Below are 27,040 nucleotides of genomic sequence, written 5' to 3'. Positions count from 1 at the left end.
TTTATCCAATTCTTATTTTTAAAAGATTTTTCATATCGTTCTCTATAGCGGTTTGACTTCATCCCCGAAGGCGAAACTGCTGTAAGCCACAGATTATAAGCCCAGGCGTCAAATGGCTCCTTAAACCAGGGTTATAGTTGACAAAACGGAATGTCTAGTTGCCATTTTGGGGCAAGAGGGCTCGAAAGTCAGTTTTCAAATGATGGACTGACTGCGATTGGTTTTCAGTTAAACATCCGGCTAGTTCAGAAGGCAACCTTGAGCTTGATTACGAACTTAAAGAAGAAAAGTCACTTGATCCCAGGAAAGTTCATTCATATATATAGGCCTATTCCAACCTGTTTTTCTTAATGGTGACACAGACCACTCATTTTTGGTTCCCGAAATTCATTCTTATTGTGCAGGTCAACGGACAGAATTCTACAGGGTGGGGTATTAGTGTGTGAAAACAGTCCAGATCCAGTGATCTCCCAGGTGGCAGAGATTTTTGCTTGGTTGCAAGGGGCCAAAAGCAGGGTGCAAAATTCACCTGGGGCCTGGATTTCAAACACTGCAAAGGCGGTCGCCTCCATTGTCTGCTGGATTTACGTATAAGCTAAACAAGCTATAGCTTAGGGCCCCACTCTCTTGCCCCCCCCCCAATTTTTTAAAGGAAAAAACAAACTGGATGTACATTTCCAAAACATAAGATAAAAAGCAAATAAAATAAAACCTACATACAGCAACAGTGTTTTGTGTTGTGTAGGCTCCTATGATGTAAGTCATGGGCCCCTCCTGCTAGCCTGCTCCCTAAAATATCACTGGTTTGCTCCTTTCTATATATAGGGTGCCTACATTCTGCATGGTCTGGTTACAGGGCAACATGGGCAAATGGATTTAGATACCTAGCGGGTCCATCAATTACCATATAGCATATGCAGTCATACCTCGTGTTACATTTGCTTTATGATACGTTTTTTCAGGTTGCGTCCCGCGGCGACCCAGAACTACCAGAAAGGGTTACTTCCGGGTTTCGCCACTCTTCACCGCATGCGCAGACGCGCCGCTGCGGGTTGCGTTCTGCTCATGTTGCGAACGGGTCTCCGGAACGGATCCTGTTCGCAACCAAAGGTACCACTGTATTCAGCACAAAAAACAGGACAATTTGTTGTGGACAAAGGACAGCTGGACATATCAAGGGCCCCATTACCTTCAGGAGCTGAGGGCCTCGTCAAACCTGAATCTGGCCCTGAGTTCATGCGCATGACCTGGTCTTTTGCAACCCTTGGCAGCCGCCGCAGTTAATAGAAGGCACTAATGTGCTTCTCTTTCCCTGCCCACACATCTTATGGGGCTTCTAAGTGAGAAGAGGGAGACAACCCCAGGCTGGTAGGAAACGTTTCGCGGAAAGAAAGATAATCAGGTGACAGCAAAAACTGCAAAAAATAATAATTAGCAGGGGCAATTAGAGTAAGATCTGTTATCTGATGATTGATGTAAACCTCAAAAATGTATTTTGTATAGTTTTTACCTCTATCTGCAGTTCATTATATTTTATTTTATTGCTACAGTTCGTGGCTGATGTAGATAAAGATTTTTTTGATCTGATCTTATGTGGAAGGATGTGTGAAGGGCTTCCACTATGAGTAATGGCGGGTGCCGAAACCCAAATAAGTTTTAATTTTTTTTTATTTAAATCAGATTTTTAAAATAATATGCTTTTGGAGGAAAAATCAATCTAAAGACAGTTTTCTATTTAAGTTACATTATATCCCAAAAGCTATTCAAGAAATAAGGATTTGTTTTAAGCTTTTCATGTGTGCTAAAACTCAGTGTAAGGTTTTTTTTATTATTATGGTTTAACGACATCAGTTAACATGGATACATATGCTATAATGTTATTGTTTTAGTCAAATACATTGTTTAAATTGTTATTAAGGAAGTGGTTACTTTCCCCCCCTTCCAATAAAGGTACAGCAAAAAAGTTGTCCAAATATAAACAATTAACTTATTAAACCTCACAATAATTTCATAGTTATCGGTCTATATATTTCTAAGAGTATAACTGAATCAGTGATTTTTGATATAACTGTAAAAACTACTCTGAAAATGTATTATTCCAAAAACGGAACCTTCATCTGGTTGGTAAATATTAAGATTATACCAGCAAGAATGAGTCTTTCTGTAAAAGAAATTTGATCTACTGTATTTTTTCGTGTATGAGACGCCCCCTATTTGGGCGGACTCCAAATTAAGAAAACGCCCCCTCAACCGTTTACATTTCGACAACTTTTCTGCTGTGATTTATTGGAAGGAGAAAAATAATCATTTCCTTAATAACAATTTATTCAACTAAAACAATAACATTATAGCATATGTATCCATGTTTATTAACCGATGTGGTTAAACAATTAAAAACAACTTAGACTGAGTTTTAGCACACATGAAGAACTTAAAAACAAATCCTTATTTCCTGATGAATAGCCTTTGGACTATCATGTAACTTAAATAGAAAACTATCCTCCGAAATTTATTTTAAAAATCCAATTTAATTTTTAAAAATCTGAGTTTTAAATATATATTTTTAAAAATCATTGGTTTTTATCCACCCTGGTTTGTGCTATCTCTCGTCTGTGTCTTGCATTGGCGGACAGAACTATTCTGAGTGAGTGGGAAGGGAATTGGCTCAGAAATTCAAATAGTGCACCTATTTGAACAAGGTTGGCCGTCCGCTTGCATTAAGGAGCCCATCATAAAAATGAGCTGCTTTTGTTTTTCCGGCAACTTAGCGCCAAATCGGTTGGGGGGAAACAGCCTGCTTTTTTGTCCAAAGTCGGTCAGCAAAACTATCTGTGCCTTTGATCTTCCTCTCTTTATTTTCCCAACAATAGACAATCCTGCCCTAGTTTCTGAAGTAGGGGAATGTCTGATAAAAACGGAGCGTCTTTTTCTTCCCTCTCCCCTCCCCTCCCTGCTTTCCTTTCATGCCTGGGTCATTTTGGGGAATGTTCCACTGCGCACAGGAACCTTTTCCTATCTAGACAGGCTGGATGCGGGTATCAAATTCGTCGGCGTTCTTTGCGACCGTGCGCAAAAAAATAATAATGCTTTATCGCCCTCGGCTCTGCGATTTGGCTCCCGGAGGCCCTGGGGAACGCAAGTCTGTTTAAACATTATAAAATGAAATAACAAATTAAAAGATATCCCTCTCTCCAGAGGGCAAATGGGGACAGTTAATTTGTCAAGAGCTTAGTTCTAGGAAACAAATGGTCCTTCTTTGTAAACAGTGGCATTGTTTAAACAGGGACACTGTGTTAAATTGTGTGTTAGCTTGGCTTTGTCTGCCTCTAGGATTTTGTTTTGCTGGAATAAAAATAATAATTATTATTATTCTGCCTCTCTCGGCCTGAGACGCTCTCTCTTGGCGTGGCTTGCTGCATTTGAAAAATGCTTTTTAGTGTCATTGGTTTTGGGGGTTTTTTTTGCAAATATTGAAACCTGCTAAACTGGACTCTTGTCAGAATCCGGAGATTTTCTTAACACAGAAAACAAAAAGCAGCATATTACAGTGGTACCTCGGGTTACATAAGCTTCAGGTTACATACGCTTCAGGTTACAGACTCTGCTAACCCAGAAATAGTGCTTCAGGTTAAGAACTTAGCTTCAGGATAAGAACAGAAATCTGGCTCCGGCGGCGCAGCAGCAGTGGGAGGCCCCATTAGCTAAAGTGGTGCTTCAGCTTAAGAACAGTTTCAGGTTAAGAACGAACCTCTGGAACGAATTAAGTACTTAACCTGAGGTACCACTGTACTCTGGATGGCATCAGGGTGGTTTAGGAAAGCTTTTAATGTTTGATGCATTACTGTATTTTAATATTTTGTTGAAAGCCACCCAGAGTGGCTGGGGAAGCCCAGCCAGATGGGCAGGGTATGAATAATATATTATTATTATTGTTGTTGTTATTATTATTATTATTATTATTTTGATACTGCTTCAACCTACAAAAGTTTTTGGGGAGACATGCTCCTTCGTCTGTGCATAGCTCATCGCTGAAATCCTGTAAGTTTGCATTCCCCAAATGTTGTGGGCTGTTTTTTTAAAAAAAGAAATAAATTCACCCTTGTTACACTTTTATAAGAACCCCTCCAGATAGGCATAACACAGTATCATTTAAGCTAATATCAGAAGAGCGTGGCTGCAGGATTCATCATCATAATTTTTAATTTGCATACCGTCTTTCTATCTTACAATACTCAAGGCGGTTTACAAGCTGAAGAAACAAAAAATATACAGTTCATACCTTGGGTTGAAGTCGCTTCAGGTTAAACATTTTCAGGTTGCACTCTGCAACGGAGCGCGCAGATGCTCGCGCATGCGCAGACACTCAAAATGACGTCATGCGCGGAAGCGGTGAATCGGAACCTGCGCAGATGAGGGTTGCGTTTGCTTCAGGATGCGAACGGGGCCCTGGGATGGATCCTGTTCGTATCCAGAGGTACCACTGTACATCTTATAACAATCTAATGCAATACAGTGGTACCTCAGGTTACATACGCTTCAGGTTACAGACTCCGCTAACCCGGAAATATTACCTCGGGTTAAGAACTTTGCTTCAGGATGAGAACAGAAATCGTGCTCCGAGGCCCCATTAGCTAAAGTGCTGTTTCAGGTTAAGAACAGTTTCAGGTTAAGAACGGACCTCCGGAACGAATTAAGTACTTAACCCGAGGTACCACTGTACAAAAATGTGATAATAAAACGTAACTTTAAAATAGGCAACCTACATCAAAATGTAACATTCAGCAATCATTAAAATAGTATAAAATAATAATATCAACATATAAAAGTTAAACAGAAATCGACTCAACAGTTACAATAAATAATATCTAAACTATAATCAATAAAACCACGGCAAGCCACAGTATATAAAACAATACAATATTTATTGAGAAGCAGAGACTAGAGAGCAGAGCAAGGCAGGTGGAAGGAGGCCTGATGGAGTCGCTCCCCTCGCAGTTCTTCCTCCAGGAACAGCTCCCTTATGAGGACTCCCAGGGCCGGAGGATTAGGCCGCAGGGACGGGCGGTTTTAAAAAGATGGAGAGCAGCCCTGTACCTGAAGCAGGTGAGATGCCCCAAAAGACCTGGGAATGAAGGTAGACTGCCTCTGGGCCTGGAGGTTCCATCAGAACAATAGTCTCCAGCAGCCTTTCTCAACCTGTGGATCCCCAGATGGTGTTGGACTACAACTCCCACCACCTCTAGCTAGCAAGGCCAGAGCTCAGGGATGATGGGAGTTGTAGTCCAACAACATCTGGGGACCCACAGGCTGAGAACCGCTGGTCCAGCAACTGTTCAGAGCCAGCCATGGCGCTAGGAGCCATCGATTGCTTTATCCCCCTCTGTGAGCCTGTCTAATCCGCTTTTAACGCCACTCCAGTTGGTGAGCATCGCTGCCTCCTGCAGTGATGAAGTTCCACAGTTTAACTTTGATTGGGGAATCATCGCAGCTCATAAAAGCGAAAAGGATGTCCGGACCTTCCACTATAAATCCACCGCTGATGCCCCATAATCGCACCAGTTACAGATGGTGGAATACAACACACAGGTTTCCTCGCTGGCCCAAATAGGACTCATTTAGCCAGCTAGCCCTGGTGATCATCTAATGTTTATTGGATGGATTTCCCCCCTAAATTGATTTTTTAATTCTGAATTTATTGTTATTCACGTTTTATACTGTATTTCATGCTGGTTTTTTGTTGCATCAATTAAATGTTTTCAATTTGTTGTCAGCCGCCCTGAGCCTGGTTTTCTGAACCGGGAAGGGCGGGGTATAAATAAAAAAAAATTATTATTATTATTAATAACATACACCCAGAAAGGCATTGCCATCTGAATTTTTTATCCATTTAAACATGCAGATCTTCTTTTCTCAAGCCAAAGGCTTTTTTTTTTAGCCAATTAACCACACAGCAAAATCAGTGTGAAAGGGACTTCCGGGTCGGCGCCATCGCCGAATGGCGGACTCCCTCCGAGCTCCGGAGGGAGCCTGCACGGCAGGGGCTGGGTCCTACCGCACCGGCGATGCGGGGACCCTTAAAAACCACGGCCACGGGGGCCGTGGACATGGAGACTCGGCTGGCACCGTTAGCGCCCTCCCGACTCGTGAAGGAGCCTTTTTAAAGGCTAAGGATCGGGTGCCGGGGAGAAGCGTGGTGTTTTGAGTCCTCTGCCATCCCTGCCGTGCGAAGCCGCATGCCATCCGGCGGAGAGCGCTGGCTTTTTCCTTTGAAAATTTGGACCTAAAAGAACAACCCGTAAGTAATTGGAATCTGGACTAAAAAGAGGGACAAAATTTTAAAAATTTCGGAGCGAGCGGGGGAGGCGCAAAAAAGGAAGTCAGCCACCCCCTCCATTGTAGAAGGGTCAAAACAAAGGATTTGATAACTAAGATCGGAATAACATCATTTTGGCAAGTTTGGAACCTCACGAGTGAAGAATATGAGATTGAGCTGGAGGAGGAAAGTAGAATTTGGACTTAAAAACACCCCCCCCCCTGGAACCCCGGGAGCGATTGATGACGGTGTTTGGAGAGGAGAAAGGCAAGTTTTGACAGCTGTCAAAGAGCTGTCAAAGCAGAAAAACAAGATAGAGACTATGTCACAAGGACTTTGCAGGTTATATTTGTTATAAATTGGACACAAATTGCTTTAAATAAGGATTACAAAGTTACTAGGGCTAATGGATGTGATCTGGAAGAGAACTCAGTTTTTGCAATCCACCTAGAGGAGCCGAGGGATATCACAAGTGGTTTTAGTTGGAAATTTGAACAGAATTTTTTATCTCCTGGGAAACTGCAGAAATGGAACATTATTATGACTACAGAGGCCAGTATACCGAAGAAGACAATGGAATCATCCGTTGTGGAATGAAAGGAACTTGACGTAATGTTTTGTTTCTGAGCAACAAGCCTCTGCAAAGGAACTAACTTTTGGAATTAGGACATTTGTGCAGGAAAACAGGGACAGAAAGAAATAGAAAGAGGAGTGTGGCCAATAAGAACAACAAAACAACAAGAATTGGACTAAGTCGAAAGTGGGGACATTTGGGACATCCAGATTTGACAAGCTTAAGGATTATAATTTGGAGTTTTTCACTCCTGGATATAAAAATCTGGATGGAAAAAATGGGCCTTTCTTTGAGACAGAATCCTTTCATGATTGGACATGCGAAACTAAAGAGGACTGGCAAAGGACTATGACTTAGAGAGACGTGGAAATATCGGACATTGAGGAATATTGGGAACGCAACCGGGAAAAGGGGGGGTGGGAAATGTGGAACCCAAAGGGCGTAAACTATGTTTTATTTAGGCTATATACATCTACATGGTATTCTAAAGTGGGGAACTCGTGGAGGGACTAAGCCGATTTTAGGGGAATGGAAAATAATTTTTTTTATAAAAAAAAAAAAAAAATTTTGGGTTAAGGATAACAAGTTTGAAGTGAGGAGAAGAACTTGTTGAGATTATCTGTTTATTTGAGAGATTTGGAATACAAGGGGGGGAGGGAAGGGGAAGTCCTGAAAGGATGTAATTGGAAAAAGATTTGAAATTGGATGTTTTATTAATTTGTAATTAATTGGAAAACTTTAATAAATATTATTTAAAAAAAAAAAAAAAAAAAAAAAAGCAAAATCAGTGTGAAAACATCAGCCCGTTCGTTAATGACTACACCCGCCTTTTCTGCGGGGCGTAATTTTGCCGCCGGTTGAAAAAGCTTTTTTGATCGGCGACTTGACACTAAGCCAGCTTTGCGCGTTCTGGGTGTCGTGGCCGTTGGCGGGAGTTGTAGTCCAAAGCGGTGGTGCTTGCTGGTGGGAGTTGCAGTTTGAGCTGTCCGGCGGGTGCCAGTTAGGAGGAGGCTGGGCTTGTCTCTGGCGGCTTTCCTGAGGGTGCGACTCAAGTGTTGCAACGTCTTTGCTGCTTCCTGTTTGCTTGCGGCCTTGAAGGTTGGGCCACATCTGAAGGAAGCATGTGGCACAACCGCCTCTTGGGCTGCAGCAATTTGTAGCTGCGCGGGGAAAAGCTTCTGATTAGTTGTGCCCTGGAAATCGGGTGCTGTTTGGGGTTTTTGCAGTGGCATAAATAAGTTCTATTCAAGAAGGGCTTGTAGCTCAATGAGTAGCATGTCTGCTTTGCATGCAGAAGATCTCAAGTTTCAATCACTTGGCACCTGCTGTTAGGGCTTGGGAAAGCCCACGAGTCAAAAGAAAGTTTTCAGAATCATAACCTTAACGTATTGGAGAACTGGGCGCAAGCTAGCAAAATGAATTTCAGCAGGGACAAATGACAGGTTCTGCACTTAGGCAGGAAGAATCAGCTGCACAAATGTAAGATGGGACACCTGGCTTACTAGTAGTACATGTGAAAATGATCTAGGGGTCTTCATAGACCACAAGCTGAACATGAGTCCACAGTGTGATGCAGGAGCAAAAAAGGCTAATGCTGTTCTAGGCTGCATCAAAAGAAGTCTAGTGTCCAGATCAGGGGTCAGCCAACATACCGCGCCTTGGGCCGGTGTCTCCAGAGCCGATCGCGCGGCGGGGGAGCGCATGCCCATACATGTGCGCGCACACTATTTCCGGCGCACTTCTGGGTCGGAGGAGCAGTGGAAATAGCTTGTGTGCGTGTGCACGGGCCTCCTCCGACCCGGATGCGCACCGGAAATAACGCTTGCGCATGCACAAAAGCTATTTCCGGTGCTCCTCTGACCTGGGAGTGGGCAGCCGAGCGGTGCAGTGCCGGTAAGAGCAGGCAGTGGCGGGGGTCGCCGTGGGCCACATAAAAGAGTCCCTTGGGTCTTATCCGGCCCACGGGCCTTAGTTTGGGGACCCCTGGCCCAGATCAAGGCAAGTCATAGTCCCACTCTCTTCTGCCTTGGTCAGGCCACACCGGGAATGCTGTGTCCAATTCTGGGCACCACAATTTAAGGAGGATATTGACAAGCTAGAACATGTGCAGAGGAGGGCGACCAAAATGATCAGGGGTCTGGAAACCAAGCCTGATGAGGCACGGTTGAAGGAGCTGGGTATGTTTAGCCTGGGAAAGCGGAGATAGGAGAGCCATCTTCAAATATCTCAAGGGCTGCCACATGGAGGAGGGAGCCAGCTTGTTTTCTCCTGGTCTGGAGGGGAGGACTCGAACCCGTGGCTTCAAGTGACAACGAAGGAGATTCCAACTAAACTTCAAGAAGAACTTACTGGCAGTAAGAGCTGTTCAACAGTGGAACTGTCTCTCTTGGGAGGCTCCAATCTCTTGGAGATTTTAAAGCAGAGGTTAGATGGCCAGTTGTCCTGGATGCTTTTGTTCAGATACCTCCATTGCAGGAGGTTGGACTAGTCCTCTATGAGGACTAGAATCTTGGGGTTTTTTGGGGGGAGGGATTTAGCTCAGCGGTAGGGCATCTCTTTTGCATGCAGAACGTCCCAGGTTCGGTCCCTGACATTTCCAGTTAGTTCTGGGAGAGACACCGTACACCCGAAACACCTTGATAGCTGCTGCCAGTCAGTGTGGACAATACCAAGGTAGATGCAACGACTGTCTAACTGGCTTTGGGGCAGCTTCCTGTGATACTGCCATCTAGCAATCGTGGAGCCCTTGCTTTAGCAGCGCAGCGATGTCAGCAAACGGAAGTCAGGGTGGCAATTAGACTAGGACCTGGGACTCGGAGTCCAGGGTTCGAATCCCCACTCAGCCAGGAAGCTAGCCGGGTGACCTTGGGCCACTCACTGCCTCCCAGATTAACCTACCTCGCAGGGTTGATGGGGGGATTAAATGAGGAGGGCGAGAGCCATGCACGCCCCTAAGCTCCTCTGAGAAAAGTATGGAATAGAAGTAAGTAATAATGATAATTTGTGGGATAGGGCTGTTGCTTAGGGGGAGAGCATGTGAAAGGATCCAGGAAGGGTTGGAAGAGAGAATATTCCTCTTTGAATGGGCCTCTTATTCCGAGCCAGGACTAGCACCTTACTTTATTTACCGTATTTTTCGCTCTATAGGACGCACTTTCCCCCCTCCAAAAATTAAGGGGAAATGTGTGTGTGTCTTATGGAGCGAATACAGGCTCCCTGGCTTCAGCAATAGCAACGCGAAGCCTCCGAAGCGCAGAGGGAGAGCTCCGGAGGCTTCGCGTTGCTTTCGCTGAAGCCAGGAGAGTCTGGTCTTTGAGGCTGGCGGTGGGGGAAAGCAGCGCTCCCCCCCCCCCACCGCCAGCCCCACAAGCTGGGTCGAAAAGCCCGTAGGAGCTGCACACTCTTTTAAAGGGTCCGCGGCTCCTGTGGGCTTTTGGGGGGGGATGGGGGAATTCCCCCACCTCCTGCAAAAGCCGCAGGCTCTTTAAAGAGCGTGCCGCTCTTGGGGGCTTTTCCCCGAGGAAGGACAAGGGGCTGACTGGCCGAGTCAATCCCTTCTCCCTCCTGTGAGCTTTTGCAGGAGGTGGGGGAATTCCCCCACCTCCCGCAAAAGCAGGGAGAAGGTCTGGGAGAAGTGCACAGGCTGCGTGGGGGGGGGGGGCGGCGAATCATATTTTCCCCCTTGATTTCCCCCTCTGAAAACTAGGTGCGCCCTATGGAGCGAAAAATACGGTATTCGTTTGTTTATTGAAACAGACGGCTTGATTGGTAAAACAAAAGCCAATATAAACTCACAGCGGTTAACAACAACAAAAAGAAACTTGCTACATGCCTGGATGTTGTCAAGTAGGACCAACCCGTATCTGAAACCCTGGATAACTGCTGCCTGCCAGTGTAGACAATATTGAGCTAACTGGGTCAAGGACCTGCCTTGGTACAACACTGGTTCCTACTTCTGTCTTTAAACGGGTCCTGCGTTCAAAACCTTGAGGACTAGAATCTTCTTTTATCTATTGGGGATGAGCCAATAGTTCCTCTGCTTTGCATGCCGCAGGTCCCAAATTCAATCCCCGAAAGCTTGAAATCCTGGAGAGATGCTGCCGGTGCGTGTGGACAGCCCTGAGCCCTGAAGGACCCTTGCTCAAAACCATGAGGACTTGTTGTTGTTGTTTAGTCGTTTAGTTGTGTCCAGCTCTTCGTGACCCCATGGACCAGAGCACGCCAGGCCCTCCTATCTTCCACTGCCTCCCACAGTTTGGTCAAACTCATGCTGGTCGCTTCGAGAACACTGTCCCACCATCTCGTCCTCTGTCGTCCCCTTCTCCTTGTGCCCTCAATCTTTCCTAACATCAGGGTCTTTTCCAGGGAGTCTTCTCTTCTCATGCGGTGGCCAAAGTCTTGGAGCCTCAGCTTCAGGATCTGTCCTTCCAGTGAGCACTCAGGGCTGATTTCCTTCAGAATGGAGTGGTTTGATCTTCTTACAGTCCATGGGACTCTCAAGAGTCTCCTCCAGCACCAGAATTCAAAAGCATCCATTCTTCGGCGATCAGCCTTCTTTATGGTCCAGCTCTCACTTCCATACATCACTACTGGGAAAACCAGAGCTTTTACTATACGGACCTTTGTTGGCAAGGTGATGTCTCTGCTTTTTAAGATGCTGTCTAGGTTTGTCATTGCTTTTCTCCCAAGAAGCAGGCATCTTGGACAAACTCCATGGACAAAGACAACAGGCATGAGGACTAGTATCTTACTTAATTTGGAGCGGAGAAGCGATATCATTTTATGTTGTGAACTGCCCCGAGACCTGTGGCTGTAGTTTGGTATACAAATTTAATGAATAATAGTAATAATAAATACATCGTTTGGGGGATGTCCCTTGCCAGAAAGCCCAGAGAGCCTCTGCCGGTCAGTACGGACAATATTCAGTTTGATGGAGCAGAGACCAGGCATGGCATCAGGCAGCAGCTTGCACCCCTGTTCCTATGACAAGGTGTTGTCTGGACATGAAACAGGTTGGAGATGTGGCTCAGAGGCTAGAAAGCAGCATTTATGAGAGGCTTCACCTCTCTACAGAGTCATCTCGGTTGGGAAGGGCTGGCTGCCGGCCAGAGACCGGACCAGCTGTGAAGTCCCCACCCACAGAGCCTTCTGAGATTCCTTCCTGGCTCCTGGGAAGAGATCCGGTGGCGGAATGTCTCACCCGGCAGCGCAAAGATGTGAAAAGTGTCATCTAGCCCGAGGAAGAAAATTGTTTGAGCTGCTCCTTAATCCTCCTGTAATCTTAATTTCCTTTTGAACGGTGCTGGGTTGCACGCTTGTGAAAACAAGACGTGGCCGCCTGCAAATAAACAGGCTTGCATTTCCAGTCTCTTGGTCTGGTTGTAGCTATAAAACCCCAAACGCCCAATTGAGCCAGCGCCACTCTCTCCTAGCCCTGCCTTCTTCTGATATCCTTACAGAGCTTCCAGGCGCAGTGGCAGTCTACCTTGATTCCGACATTCTTTGAAGCGTTTGGCTGGATGCGGGGCAAGATGGGGCAGACTTCCCAGGTAAAAGTCATCAAGGAGTGTTCAGGGTTCAATGTGGCCTCCAGACCTCCCTACCCGGCCCCCAGGAGCCTCCCTCTCTGGCCTGCCATTCAAGTGCTTCTGATTAGCCGCAAATGTATCCTCAGAACCGTGATGCAAGGAAGTATATAGAAACATCTGAATTTCCGGGGGCTGTTGCCTTTGGCCTCAGCCACCACCACATGCGGCCCCCACGGAACATTGTCTGCAAGGAATCTGCCCCTCCAAAAAGGTTTCTCCTACTCGTGCCTTGCACGCCCCAAGTAACTTGCACCTTCAGGAATAACCAGAGGGCCTCTAAGCATATTCAGAGTGCCAAGCGTCTCCAAGAAACAAGCCACACACACTCTGCATTTAGGAGGCCGGAGTGGACAGGAACTCTGGGTGAGCTCAACAAATGAAAGGCAAGTGGTTCTGTAGGAAGAGCTGAAGTGGGGGGGGAGGCACCCAGCCCAGCGCCCTGGGAGTGCCAGGAACCCACAATCAGGACTCCAGGAAAAGAGAAGGGGGTGGCTGGGTCAATGTGCCCTTTTGATTTCCCCCTGCCAATCTCGTTAGAATAAATAAAACACTCTTGGCAGCCAGTGCTGGAAATTAGCCAGGCACGTTTTGCAGCTGGCGCAGGTCCACTTGCGCCCATGTAGAATCTCTGGATGCCAGAGTGTAGAGATCTCTGGGTGGCTCCTCCAGCCTTCCTCAGCAGGTAAGCAGAACATCTTATTTGGGGGTTCACATCCCACCTTCTTCTCCAAGGAGTACGTGGTTCAGCCCTGCTCCTCAGTTAAGCCCTATGACAACCCTGTGAGGTAGGTCTCGCCAGAGTGGCGCATGCTCTCGTTATCTCTCACTTGGACTACTGCAATGCGCTCCACGTGGGGCTACCTTTGAAGGTGACCCGGAAACTACAACTAATCCAGAATGCGGCAGCTAGACTGGTGACTGGGAGCGGCCGCCGAGACCACATAACACTGGTCCTGAAAGACCTACATCCCAGTACGTTTCTGAGCACAATTCCAAGTGTTGGTGCTGACCTTGAAAGCCCTAAAGAGCCTCAGCCCAGTATACCTGAAGGAGCGTCTCCACCCCCATCGTCCAGCCCGGACACTGAGGTCCAGCTCTGAGGGGCCTTCTGGCAGTTCCCTCCCTGAGAGAAGCGAGGCTACAGGAACTAGGCAGAGGGCCTTCTCGGTGGTGGCGCCCTCCCTGTGGAATGCCCTACCATCAGATGTCAAGGAAATAAACAACTATCTGACTTTTAGAAGACATCTGAAGGCAGCCTGTTTAGAGAAGTTTTTAAATGTTGATGTTTTATCGTGTTTTTAATATTCTGTTGGGAGCCGCCCAGAGTGGCTGGGGAGGCCCGGCCAAATGAGCAGGGTATAAGTAATTAAATTGTTGTTGTTGTTGGTTATTGGTAAAGAGGCTGAGACTGAGGTCACCCAGTGAACTTCATGGCGGAGTGGGGATTTGAACCCAGACCTCCCAGGTTCTGGTCCGACACTCTAACTGCTGCACCACCCTGGCTTCCTAGAGTACTTCTGCTCTATAAATTAAATAAAAATGGAAAGCAAAATGTCACTTAGAGAAGGAGATGGGAATATTCTTTTCTGGAAGCTTGAATTGATTTTGGTTCTGGATTGATTTATTTGACGCTTTAATGTGTTGTAAACTGCTTTGATATTTGTTCTTCAAAATGTAAAGCGGTATAGAAATGATCACCATCACCCCACCGGGAGAGGAGGGGAACCCGGCGCTTAGAGATTCCTTCGTGACTGGATTATAGATCTGAGTTTCAAACATGGTTGGCAACACCTTAGGAAGTCTGTTGCAAGTCCTTTGCCTTGCAGAGGAGTAAATGAAGGCAAGGCCAGACAAGATAAGAGAATAAGAACATAAGAACACAGAGAACTAATGATTAAGAAAAAAACCCAGTGCCAAAATTACAATGGAGAGGGACACACCATCTCACTGTAGACAGATCGATGGCGCTGCCAGCCCACACAGGACCCGTCTGGAGCAGCTCAGGCAGAATTTGACCCTGTTCGACCGTCCAAAAAACCCCAGACTTTTTTGCCAACTGGGTCAAGATGTAATTTTGTCTCAGTTGCTGAACTTCGCAGAGAACGACAGCAGGAGACTCGGAGGGTTGATGGTTCGAGAGCCCCACGTGGGGCAAAAGATCCCTGCGATGTAGGGGGTTGGACTAGATGACCCTGAGGGTCCCAATTCTACGGTTCTCTGACTTGAAAAGCATCGTTGAGAGGGCAGGGGAAAGAGAGACAAGAGATAGCTGGTGGTCAGGGGAACATTTGCAAACATGACTTCGCGCCAAATCAATAAAACATTGAATATGAAGCCCCCGACGTGGTAAGATTTGCCGCCACAAGTCAGGGCAAGACGGGAGAGGTTTGCGGCGATGCCAATTTGGGAAAGGAAAAGTTCTGCCCGGACATGGTCCTGGTCCCAATTGTTCTCACCTGAAGAAAGGGGGCAGCGTTTGGGACTTTTTGGTTTGGAGAGAAGAGAAGAGAAGAGAAGGAAGAGGCAACATGATAGGGCAGAGAGGAGATTTTCCTCCCTCTCTCACAACACCGGGACTCGCGGAGATCCGAGGAAGCAGAAGGTTGGAAGGTTTGGGGCAAGGAAGGACTTATTCACACAGAATGGAGATGAACTGCGGAACTCCCTGCCACAGGGAGGCAGGCAGGGCCTAAAGGTAAAGGGACCCCTGACCATTAGGTCCAGTCGTGGCCAACTCTGGGGTTGCGGCACTCATCTCGATTTATTGGCCGAGGGAGCCGGCGTACAGCTCATGTGGCCAGTAGGACTAAGCCGCTTCTGGCGAACCAGAGCAGCGCACGGAAATGCCGTTTACCTTCCCGCCGGAGCGGGACCTATTTATCTACTTGCACTTTGAGGTGCTTTCAAACTGCTAGGTTGGCCGGAGCAGGGACCGAGCAACGGGAGCTCACCCCGTCGCAGGGATACGAACCGCCAACCATCTGATCAGCAAGTCCTGGGCTCTGTGGTTTAACCCACAGCAAGGACTGGGCAAATGAGTGGCTATTGACGGCAGCAATGAGAACAGGATCCTGGCCTAATCCAGCCGAGCTCTTCTCACGTTCTGATGGAACCTCCAGGCCCAGAAGAAGTCTACCTTGATTCCTAGGTTCTAGGCCTATGACCCTCATACCTACGGGACCGCCTCTACCAATATGCCCCACGGAGGACCTTAAGGTCCATAAATCGCAACACCCTAAGGGTCCTGGGCCCTAAGGAAGTCAGATTAGCCTCAACCAGAGGCAGGGCCTTTTCAGCACTGGCCCCAGTCTGGTGGAACGCTCTGTCTCACGAGACCAGGACTCTGCGGGATCTGATTTCTTTCCGCAGGGCCTGTAAGACAGAGTTGCTCTGCCTGGCCTTTGGCTTGGAATCAACTTGATCCCCTTCCCCTCTATCCTTTTCCCTTTCTCCTTCTGTGATGGAACTCCTATTTGGGGACTTCCGTGTCATTTTTCTGGCCCATGTAGGAGCAGTCTGGATAGTTGGCCTTCGTAAAGATTTGACATTTTCATCCCCCCAAAAGTTTTTGATTTGAGTTTCTACTGAAATGAGGCTGCATTTTAATGTTGTAGTTTAATATTGCTTGTAAGTTGTATTTGTGTGTGTGTGTTTATATTAATAACTTGTAATATATGGATTTGTGTGGTTTTTTAGTTGTTGCTTTTTTAGTTTTTCGAATGTTGGTTTTTGTGTGTTGTGTATTGTTATTTTTCGTGTTGTTGTGTGGAAAATACTAATAAAATTTAGTTAATAATAACAATAAAAAGTTATATTTTAATCAATTGTTTTATACCTGGTGTTAGCTGGCCTGAGCCTAGGCTTGGCTGGCGAGGGCGGGGTATAAATAAAATTTATCATTATTATTATTATTATTATTATTTGGGGCATTTGGCCACAGCGAGAGCAGGAGGCCAGAGCAGGTGGGCAACTGACCCGCTCCAGCTAAAAGGGCTCTTTGTATATATATTTTTAAAGCAGCCCATTCCAAGCAGGAAAGCAGAGGATAGAAACTGGAGTTAAGTGCATATCTACCGGGTCTGTGTTCATGTGCGTGAGGGAGGCAGAGATTGCAAGAGGACAGAAGATGGGAGTTTGCCCAGTCTCTCTTCCCACATGACGGGCAAAGGTCACAGTCGGTGGACTCTGTTCCTCATCGGCCGCGACGCGATGCACACTTAAGCAGAATGGGAATTTATTAACACCGAGCATTTATTAACACACGCCCAGAGATTAACAGGCATCGCGTGTCCTTACGACATCCACACAAAGCGTATTACGAGCCAGGCTGCAGCCAGGGCAGGTTTGCCCAGGGCAAAGGTTGGGCTTCAGGTTTCCTCTCTTGAGGACTAGAAACTTGCAGACGCTCTCTTAACACAAGACCCCCACCAGGAATGGCTGACCTTGTGCGCATGTCCTTCCGCAGGACCTGTAAGACAGAGCTATTCCGCCTGGCTTTCAACTTGAACTTAGCCTGATCTTTTGTTCCCCTTCCTTCCTTCCCCCTCCCCTTTTTATGAAGATTACCCACTCTGGGATCCCACAGCTAATTCTCCCCTGGTCTCCTCGCTGGCCCAAACAGGAATAATTTAGCCAGCTTGCCCTGGTGATCATCTAATGCTTATTGGATGGGTTTCCCCCCCTAAATTGATGTTTTGAATTCTGAATTTATTGTTATACATGTTTCATACTGAATTTTATGCTGTTTTTTTGTTGCATCAATTAAGTGTTTTAAATTTGTTGTTAGCTGCCCTGAGCCCGGTTTTTGAACTGGGAAGGGCAGGGTCACTGTGCCCCTGAAGGACCAGGTGTGCAGCCTGGGAGTCATTTTGGACTCACAGCTGTCCATGGAGGCACAGGTTAATTCTGTGTCCAGGCAGCTGTCTCCCAGCTCCATCTGGTACGCAGGATGAGACCCTTCCTGCCCACGGACTGTCTCGCCAGAGTGGTGCATGTTCTGGTTATCTCCTGCTTGGACTATGGCAATGCACTCTATGTGGGGCTACCTTTGAAGGCAGCCCAGAAACTACAACTAATCCAGAATGCGGCAGCCAGACTGGTGACTGGGAGCGGCCGCCGAGACCATATAACACCAGTCTTGAAAGACCTACACTGGCTCCCAGTATGTTTCCGAGCTCAATTCAAAATGTTGGTGCTGACCTTGAAAGCCCTAAACGGCCTTGGTCCAGTATACCTGAAGGAGCGTCTCCACCCCCATCGTTCTGCCCGGACACGGAGGTCCAGCTCCGAGGGCCTTCTGGCGGTTCCCTCATTGCGAGAAGCCAAGTTACAGGGAACCAGGCAGGGGCCTTCTCGGTAGTGGCGCCCACCCTGTGGAATGTCCTCCCATCAGATGTCAAAGAGATAAACAACTCCCAGACTTTAGAAGACATTTGAAGGCAGCCCTGTTTAGGGAAGCTTTTAACGTTTAATAGGTTATTGTATTTTAGTGTTCTGTTGGAAGCCGCCCAGAGTGGCTGGGGAAACCCAGCCAGATGGGCGGGATATAAATAATAAATTATTATTATTATTATTATTATTATTATTATTATTATTATTTGTTCAGGCGTGTTGAATCCCCTTGCTTGTTCGGATAGAGGTGTGTGTGCCTAGAAACCCTTGTTTGGTTTACAACTAAGTTCTACTTTGAGTAAACCCATTGAAATCAATGGACCAAAGTTAGTTGTGCTGAATATTTCGCTGTTTCCGGTGAGTCTGCTGTCATTGGCTGAAACCCTCTGAAGTTGCATGGCTGGGACGTTGTCCCCTGGACAAAGGGAACACCTGCGTCTCTGGCTCCATCCACTTTTGCCCCTGGCTCCGCCCGCTGCCACCCCGGGGGGGGGGGAGGTATCTGCAAGTCAATGTGGCCCCTGAGCTGTGGGGGAAATGGTTCCTTGCTCTGGTGTAGTAGAAACAAATCACTCTAAATAAAGGGGAAACTATTTTGACTTTGGTTTCTTTGGCACCATGCATTCAAAGCTCTGCGATGACACTTTGAACAGGCATGCCTTCCCCTCCCCAGGAATTCTGGGAGTTGTAGTTTGTTAAGGATGCTGAGAGCTGTCAAGAGAGAGACCCCCTATTCCAGGGACTACAACTCCCATCATCCCTAGCTAACAGGACCAGTGGTCAGGGATGATGGGAACTGTAGTCCCAAAACATCTGGAGGGCCAAGTTTGGGGGTGCCTGACCTATTCCCTCTTGCTGAACTACAATTCCCAGAACTCCCTGTGAAGAGAGATTGATGGATAAACCGCTCTGGGAATTGTAGCTGTAGCAGAGAAACGTTGGGGTTCCCCTCTTAACAACACTCTGCACCCTTAGCCAAACTTCAGTTCCCAGGGTTCTTTGCAGGAGGGGAGACATGGGCATTTAAAGTGGTACCGTAGGGCTTTAAATACAGTGGTACCTTAAGAACTTAATTCTTTCTGGAGGTCCGTTCTTAACCTGAAACTGTTCTTAACCTGAGGTACCACTTTAGCTAATGGGGCCTCCTGCTGCCGCCGCACGATTTCTGTTCTCATCCTGAAGAAAAGTTTTTAACCTGAGGTACTAATTCTGGGTTTGGGACGTGGGTGGCGCTGTGGGTTAAACCACTGAGCCTAGGACTTGCCGATCAGAAGGTTGGCGGTTTGAATCCCTGCGACGGGGTGAGCTCCCATTGCACGGTCCCTGCTCCTGCCCACCTAGGAGTTCGAAAACATGTCAAAGTGCAAGTAGATAAATAGGTACTGCTCTGGCGGGAAGGTAAACGGCGTTTCCGTGCACTGCTCTGGTTCGCCAGAAGCGGCTTAGTCCTGCTGGCCACATGACCCAGAAGCTGTACGCTGGCTCCCTTGGCCAGTAAAGCAAGGTGAGCGTCGGTCACAACTGGACCTAATGGTCAGGGGTCCCTTTACTAATTCTGGGTTAGCGGAGTCTGTAACCTGAAGCATCTGTAACACAAGTTACCACTGTACGTGGTGTGAACATGGGCTCTGAGTCGTCTACCCGTCATCTCTCCCAGCTGGAAAATGCCTTTCTTCACTCACCCTGTTTCTCTTTTCTTCATTTTCGCAGGATGTTCCAGACATTATGCAATTACTTCTGGTGGGACCGGCTCTGGCTGCCGGCCAACCTCACCTGGGCGGACGTCGAATTCAGCGAAGGCCGCGTGGCCCCAAAGTCCAGCGACTTGTATATCACCATCCCTCTAGCGTTTGTCTTCCTCATCATCAGGCACCTCTTTGAAACGTGAGTACGATGGCCTATTTGGGGTAAACCAAGGGGAAGGGGGACAAGGAGCGAGGTCCCTGCGTAGTAGGCTAGGCTGAGAGCCAGAGTCTGGCCCCATGGGGTCAACACTCAGCGAGTTTCTGATTGGCTGGAACAAAAAGGGAGAGAGGCGCTTGTGGAGCCTCCAGGTCTAGGGGCAGTCTATCTGGATTCCTCGGTTCTTAGGGGCATTTGGCCACCACGAGGACAGCACGCCGGACCCAATGCACCTTTTCTGGCCTGATCCTGCTGCCAGGCCGTTCCATCCCCACGGAAAGCCGCAAACTCTTGACCGCTCGTCCCGGGAAGGAGGGTCGGCCCTGCGTGGGCGCTGCGGATTCCTGGAGAGTTTTGGGGCAAAGGCGAGACGCTTTTCTCCCTGTGCCCAGATCCCGCGCCAAGTCCTAAGGAAACAATTGGAGGCAAATCGGGCGGGAGGGGGGAGGGCAGCAAGGCTCTGGCATCAGCCTTGACCGAGCCATGGGCCGTTGGCATAATTGTGGCATTGTGTCACCTGCCAGCGGTTGACTGCGGAGGGGGTGGCAATCCTGATGAAGTCAGCAGCGCCCGCGGACTGGCCTGAGACGGCCAGGCCGGAGAATTAAAGAGCAATTATTTATCACGGTTGACCATTCCACCCCCCGCTCCTTCTCCACAGAGGATGGAGACAATCGGAGCATTGTTTGAGAGGCTGGCCTCTGTGTGTATGTTATTTTTTACGGTGCAGCAATGTTGGAGAGAGCATGAGAAGAGTTGCCATTTAGCTCTAGGATAGGCTCAACAAGGGGGGGGGGTTGGGGGGCAGGCTGATGGGGGGGATATTGGGGGCTGTGTGCCCCCTTGTAACAAATCCCTTCAGCACTGCAGATCTCCAGAGGCTTAGTTTAGGACGGCCTTACTGGATTCCTCTCGTAAAATTGCCCCTGAAGGACCAGGTGCGCAGCCTGGGAGTCATTCTGGACTCACAGCTGTCCATGGAGGCGCAGGTCAATTCTGTGTCCAGGGCAGCTGTCTACCAGTTCTATCTGGTACGTAGGATGAGACCCTCCCTGCTCGCAGACTGTCTCGCCAGAGTGGTGCATGCTCTGGTTATCTCCTGCTTGGACTACTGCAATGCGCTCTACGTGGGGCTACCTTTGAAGGTGACCCGGAAACTACAACTAATCCAGAATGCGGCAGCTAGACTGGGGACTGGGAGCGGCCGCCGAGACCACATAACCCCGGTCTTGAAAGACCTACATTGGCTCCCAGTACTTTTCCAAGCACAATTCAAAGTGTTGGTGTTGATCTTTAAAGCCCTAAACGGCCTCGGCCCAGTAGACCTGAAGGAGCGTCTCCACCCCCATCGTTCTGCCTGGAAACTGAGGTCCAGCGCCGAGGGCCTTCTGGCAGTTCCCTCCCTGTGAGAAGTGAGGTTACAGGGAACTAGGCAGAGGGCCTTCTCAGTGGTGGCGCCCGCCCTGTGGAACACCCTCCCATCATGTGTCAGGGAAATAAACAACTACCTAACATTTAGAAGACATCTGAAGGCAGCCTTGTTCAGGGAAGTTTTTAATGTGTGACATTTTAATGTATTTTTCATCTTTGTTGGAAGCCGCCCAGAGTGGCTGGGGAGGCCCAGCCAGATGGGCAGAGTACAAATAATAAATTATTATTATTATTATTATTACTTGATTGTAAAGCGGGGAAGCGGGGAATGAAACCATGAGATTATCTCGGATGGAGGAGGGAGACTGTTGGAAACCTTCACGTAATAATCTAAGCCGGAAACCCGGATTAAAACGCCTGCAGGCATTCCACACGTCTGGATAAGGCCTGCCTGCTCAAAGAGGTTCAGGCACCGAAAAGAATTCAGCGAAAGAGCCTGCGTGACGTCAATAGGCAGGGAGTTCCAAAGTGTAACAGGATTTCCTACAGATGTAGAGCGAGTATTAGGGGGGACTTGCAGCAGTTCTGCAGATTGGAGTGGCTGGGTGGGTTTATGTGGGGTGAAGAGGTCGGATGGTGATCGGTCCTGGATGCTTTAGCAAAGATTCCTGCCTCCTCTGTTTGCATTCAATTCAGCCCTTTATGCAGAATGAGGACTAGAATCTTGCTTTTTTTCCTGGAAAGAGGGCTGTAGCAACCCCCTATGACTGGACTGGAAAAAGACTCCATGCCCGAAGCCTGCCAACAAGTTAAATGTTAAATCGGTCCTACGTTCAGGACCATGAGGACTGGAATCTTAGTATTGCTTTAAAAGACGATCTGTAGATCAGGGGTGGAGCCTCTGCTTCGGAGACAGAAAAGTTCGGGCTCGATCTCCTTGTCTGAACCGCTGGAGAGCGGCTGCCAGTCAGTGTAGGCAGTCATAGGCTGGATGCACTCCAGTGGTCGGACTCTGTATGAAGCCAGCTTCCTCCCTTAATTCGTGCCACATCTGATGGGTTCGGTGCTCCAACCTTCCTCAAAGGAAGCCCTGCAGAAGTCCGTAAAATTTAACGGCCGTTTCTGTTTTGGCACCGGAAACTGCTGCAGAATCCTAACGTTGTGTTTCTTTTCTTTCGTTCCCCTCTCTTCCCTTTCCGTTGTTCTCTTCTGCCCCCCAGATACGTGGCAACTCCACTAGCGGCTCTTTTGAATGTCAAGGAGAAAGTGCGGTTAAAAGCCACTCCGAATCCCATCCTAGAGAAATTTTATACGACGTCCTGTAAACACCCCAAACAGGTAACTTTGCCAGGAAGCCATGTCTGAGAGAGGAAGGAAGTGGGGATGTTCTTTGTATCATACATTTAAATACTATGATTTAGCCATTACTTCCTCTCAAAGAATCCTGGGAACTGTAGTTTGTGAACTGTAGTTTGTCTGTTTGGGAACTGAGAGTTGTTAGAAGATTCACATACCATTACAGAGCTACAATTCCCAGAGCGGTTTAACGATCCATCCCTAATAATAACAACAATAATTTATACCCTTCCTTTCCCCCTGACGGGACAGATAAAAACAGGAACCGCTAAAAACATAGAGAACTCTGGGAATTTTAGCTCTGTAAAGGGAACCAAGGTTTCCTGTGTGGCGGGGGTATTGTAGTACTTTAAATGGACGGTGTGACAGTGGTAGTGGTCAGGATTTTTCGCAGTACGTGAGAGGAGGTTTTCACAGAGGAGACTCGAAGGTCGCCCTCTACCCGGAGACATGGAAAAAGTTTCTCTCAGCTCTCTCATTTGGAGCATTTGTACCCAACGCTCTTCACCCAGAAAGGCTCCCAGCGTCCAGTCAATTAAAACAAAACAGTCCCTGTCCGCAAGGTTACAGTCATAGAAAAGAAAAAAGAGACAGCACACAAGGAAGAAGGGACGGGGAGGGCAGAGGAAAAAACGCACTCAGGCGCCACTTTTTAAATAGTAACTCTTGCAGTGACCAGCTGGCATAGAAAAAGTCCTGGGTCAGAAGGCACTTAACAGAGCGGGTCTTCTGCCAGAGCTGGCTCCCCTTTTCTCCCATCAAGGCATCCAGATGAAAAGTTAATTGGCTTGTTGCTGGCACCGCACAGCCTGTGCCAATACTTGTTGTGGACATACGCTCTGAACTCCCAGTTGGTGCGTCTGGGTAATTAAGCCTATAAACGAGAGCAAAAACCTTTCTATCTCCTGTATGGCTTTGCCAGCTGGCAGCCCCCGAGCCAAATCTGAGCCTTCTTGCATCACTGCTGTTTTTGTGTGGGTGGAGGTGGGGACAGGCCGTAGCTCATTGGTAGAGCGCAGAAAGTCCCAGGTCTCTAGGTAGGGCTGGGAGAAACCTGTGTTTTCAAAAGCAGGAGGATGGGATTCTTCCCCCCTGTTGAATGGAAGATGGTCTTCCCAGGGTGAGATTCCTCGGTTGCACTTGGGGTGTGTTTCCCTAAATTTGTCATCCCAGTGGCGTAAATTTGGCTGCAGAAGATCTCGGGTTCAATCCCTGGTGTTCTTGGCCTGGAAATGTCCCTTTCTTGAGATTCCCAGAGCTCCGGGACACAATGACCCAAAGCCAACCTTATAAAATATAAAATTTGGGGGGAATCGAAGGTCTGCAAAACTCCAGCAGGAAAGGAGCTTGGAAACTGTATTGGGTCAATTGAGTTCTTAAGCATTAAAAACCTCTCGGCCAATCAGCACATCTTCAAATCAAGAAGTCTTTGCCAGGCTGATGTTCCAACTAGAGAGGTATTTTCCAAAACAGGACCCCCAGTTGGAAGCTTTCATCAAAACCAATGGCTTTTTTTGGGAAGGGGGCATGGGATCCACGCACTTAGAAATCTAGTGTGTCAAGGTAGAAATGGCAAAGCAAATGTTGCTGCTGCCTGCATTTCAGTGGCTTTCTTCCCTAAGCTCCCTCTCCTCTCTCTGAATGGGCCCCTGTTTTTCTGCCCCCGCAGGCAGACATCGAGGGCCTCTCGAAGAAAAGCGGCTGCACCCCCCGGCAGGTCGAGCGCTGGTTCCGCCGGCGGCGCAATCAGGACCGGCCCAGCTTGCTCAAGAAATTCCGGGAGGCCAGGTAGGCCTGCAGCACCGTGGTGCAGCTTGGGTGAACAGCAAGCTTGCCCCAGCCCCATGCACACTTTCCCATCTGCAAAAGCATCGCTGGATTAGGGGTCGGCAGCTGGCGGCCCCAGGCCAGCCTTCCTCAACGCTCTCTGCCCGCCAAAACACTCCAGAAGTCGAATTCCCAATGCCCCTGACCATTGGGCATGCTGTCCGATGGCAGCTGGGTCCCCAGCAACACCTAGAGGGTGACAAATTCAGGCAGACGGGGTGCCTTTGCAAGTGTCACAGCCGCACGAGTTCAAGAGATTTAGTAGCCGGAGACTTCCGATAACTAATCCATTGGTTCTCTGGCTCCCCCTACGGTTCGTCTCCTTGCCTCTCGCCCTACCACTCCTGGCAGATGTCAGAGGCACTCTGCACGCCCCCAGTGGTGCTCTTGACGTGCCTGAGAATGTGTTCTTCATTTGCTCAGGGGATGAGAAATAAGGCTTTGTGCTTCCTTTTCCAGTTGGAGATTCACCTTTTACCTTCTTGCTTTCATTGCTGGCACGGCCGTCATAGCTGATGTGAGTACATTTCCTCCTCAACCTAAGGCGGGAAATGGGAGTTTCCTTTTCTGCGAGTCCTCTTGACACTTAACGGGCTCCTGTCTTTTTATCCTTTGTCTCCCAAACTTGCAGAAACCTTGGTTCTACAACCTCAGGCTAGTTTGGGAAGGATACCCTACACAGGTGAGCTAAGTTTTTACGCTGCAAACTTTGCTTTTTTTAAAAAAAGGTATATCTTCATATACATATAGAAACCTAAGGCTGTCATCACGCAGCCTTTGTTTGGGGAGGGGAGAGTTGTAGTGCGGCGTCACCATGCTAGAGTTGCATGAAATCAGGGAGGATTTAAAAGAGAAATGGTGGTTTTTAACAACAGCAGAGGTTTGAATAAAGCTGGGTGGGGGAACACACAGAGTGTCTCTGAGGATGTGCAGAGAGCTTGACAGAGCTGTGAGAATGTGGGCCTGATGTGGCTGCGAGGGGACAGCTTGGTGAGGTGCAAAATCACGGGGTGGGGGTTGGCAATGGGGTAGGGGGGTTGGTGGGGGGTAGGCAGTGTTCGCGAGCAACTTGAGCTGGGACAGCCCTGTGTGTTCATGTGGTGTGTGCATTAGAAATTATATATACCCAACCTTTGGATTAATCTTTTTTTTATAAAAAACAAACAAGAAAAATCCACAAATACCTACAATACACCATGAAACAAGGAGCACATAACTATAAACGGCGGGGGGTTGTAGCGAGATCGAGATGACCGAAATCCTTCCGCTGCAGTCGACTGCTTAGAGATACTGTGAAACATCAGGCGGCAAAAAATGCTTTTAAATAAAGGAAGCTTGCCGTCAAAGAAGGCACGACACAAAAGGAAGGGAGGGATGAGGAGGGCAGAGGAAAAGAACGCGCTCCGGAAGAACAGGAGAGGTGGTCCTTTTGGTCTGATTCAGCAGGAGATTCCTTGTGTTCTTACACTTCCCTGGGATGGGGAGACCACAAAACTGGGTTTTTAAAAAATGTTGGCTGAGGACGCGGAACGACCTGGCTATATTTGAGGGTTTTTTTCTCCCTCCCTCCACCAGAACCTGCTGCCATCCCAGTACTGGTATTACATGATTGAGCTCTCGTTTTACTGGTCCCTGCTGTTCAGCATCGCCTCGGACGTGAAGAGGAAGGTGAGTCGAAGGCTTGGCTCACGGGGAGTGCAGACGGCGTCTGGCCTTCGCTGCTGGATCTGCAGTTGATCGGTGGAAGTTGATCTTGATCTTATTTTTTTAGATTCAACAAAGTTAACAAAAAATAACAATACATATCCATAACGAGATACACATATTATCATTGCAGGTTGAAGGTAGCATAAGGTTGAGTATTATCATTAAACTTCCAGGATAGCTAAAAAATAAGTGGGGGGGAAGTCTATGAAAGAAAAATCGGATTTTAGAGGTGGAAGGGGGCCTGAGGGTCATCCACACCAACACCCTGCAACGTGGTACTCAAGAGAGCTCTGCTTAAACCGGTTGAAATCGAGACACAATATGAAAAATCAGTTTAAAGCAACTGGCACTCTCAGAAACACAACAGGTCTAAATACACATATAAAAATTTCAATTTAGCAGCAGAGAGGCATCAACCCTACCATGGGTTTCAATGCAGACAGATATAAAATATTTGTACAGCCGTACCTTGGTTTTCAAATGGCCTAGTTCTCAAACGTTTTGGCTCCCGAACGCTGCAAACCCGGAAGTGACTGTTTTGGTTTTCGAATGTTCTTTTGGAAGCCAAACGTCTGACGGGGCTTCCGATTGGCTGCAGGAGCTTCTTGCAGCCAATCAGAAGCCATGCCTTGGTTTCCGAACATTTTGGAAGTCGAACGGACTTCTGAAACTGATTCCATTTGACTTCCGAGGTACGGCTGTATACTGCTTCTCTGACCATGAATTTTGAGCTCAGAGAGGCTCAGGAGAACACAAGTGTTAAACGTTAACAAGCTGTCAGGGAACTGCCATCGGAAGGCCAGGTGGTGGACAGGCTCCAGGAGAATAGGAGAGACTCTGCAGCAGAAGAAGGAACCAGCAGGGGGAGTGCAGGAGTTACAGCGGAGGGGAGGCTCTGGGATACTTCTAGTGAGAATAGTGAAGAGGGAACAAGACCCCCCCTTAGGAACTCCCACCCTTCGCCGGAAACTGTCACGCAGAGAGTCACGAAGGCGCATGTCCGTCAAACAG

General features: G+C 47.9%; 1 protein-coding gene across 3 annotated transcripts in view; it reads left to right on the top strand.

The window, feature by feature from the left end:
- CERS2 (ceramide synthase 2) overlaps nucleotides 1–27,040 on the top strand; it is a 48,708-nt gene that overhangs the window by 12,859 nt on the left and 8,809 nt on the right. For all 3 annotated transcript variants that reach the window (XM_083715938.1, XM_083715939.1, XM_083715940.1), the window contains exons 2-7: nucleotides 19,577–19,750; nucleotides 22,360–22,477; nucleotides 24,165–24,283; nucleotides 24,782–24,839; nucleotides 24,954–25,004; nucleotides 25,898–25,990. In XM_083715938.1, coding sequence (XP_083572064.1) covers nucleotides 19,578–19,750; nucleotides 22,360–22,477; nucleotides 24,165–24,283; nucleotides 24,782–24,839; nucleotides 24,954–25,004; nucleotides 25,898–25,990 — 612 coding nt within the window. In that variant the 5' untranslated portion in view covers nucleotide 19,577. The remainder of the gene's footprint in view (nucleotides 1–19,576; nucleotides 19,751–22,359; nucleotides 22,478–24,164; nucleotides 24,284–24,781; nucleotides 24,840–24,953; nucleotides 25,005–25,897; nucleotides 25,991–27,040) is intronic.

The sequence above is a fragment of the Podarcis gaigeae genome (genome assembly GCF_964106915.1).
Source record: "Podarcis gaigeae genome assembly, chromosome: 16".
Taxonomy (NCBI): Eukaryota; Metazoa; Chordata; class Lepidosauria; order Squamata; family Lacertidae; genus Podarcis; species Podarcis gaigeae.
This window is presented reverse-complemented; position numbering and strand designations above follow the sequence as displayed.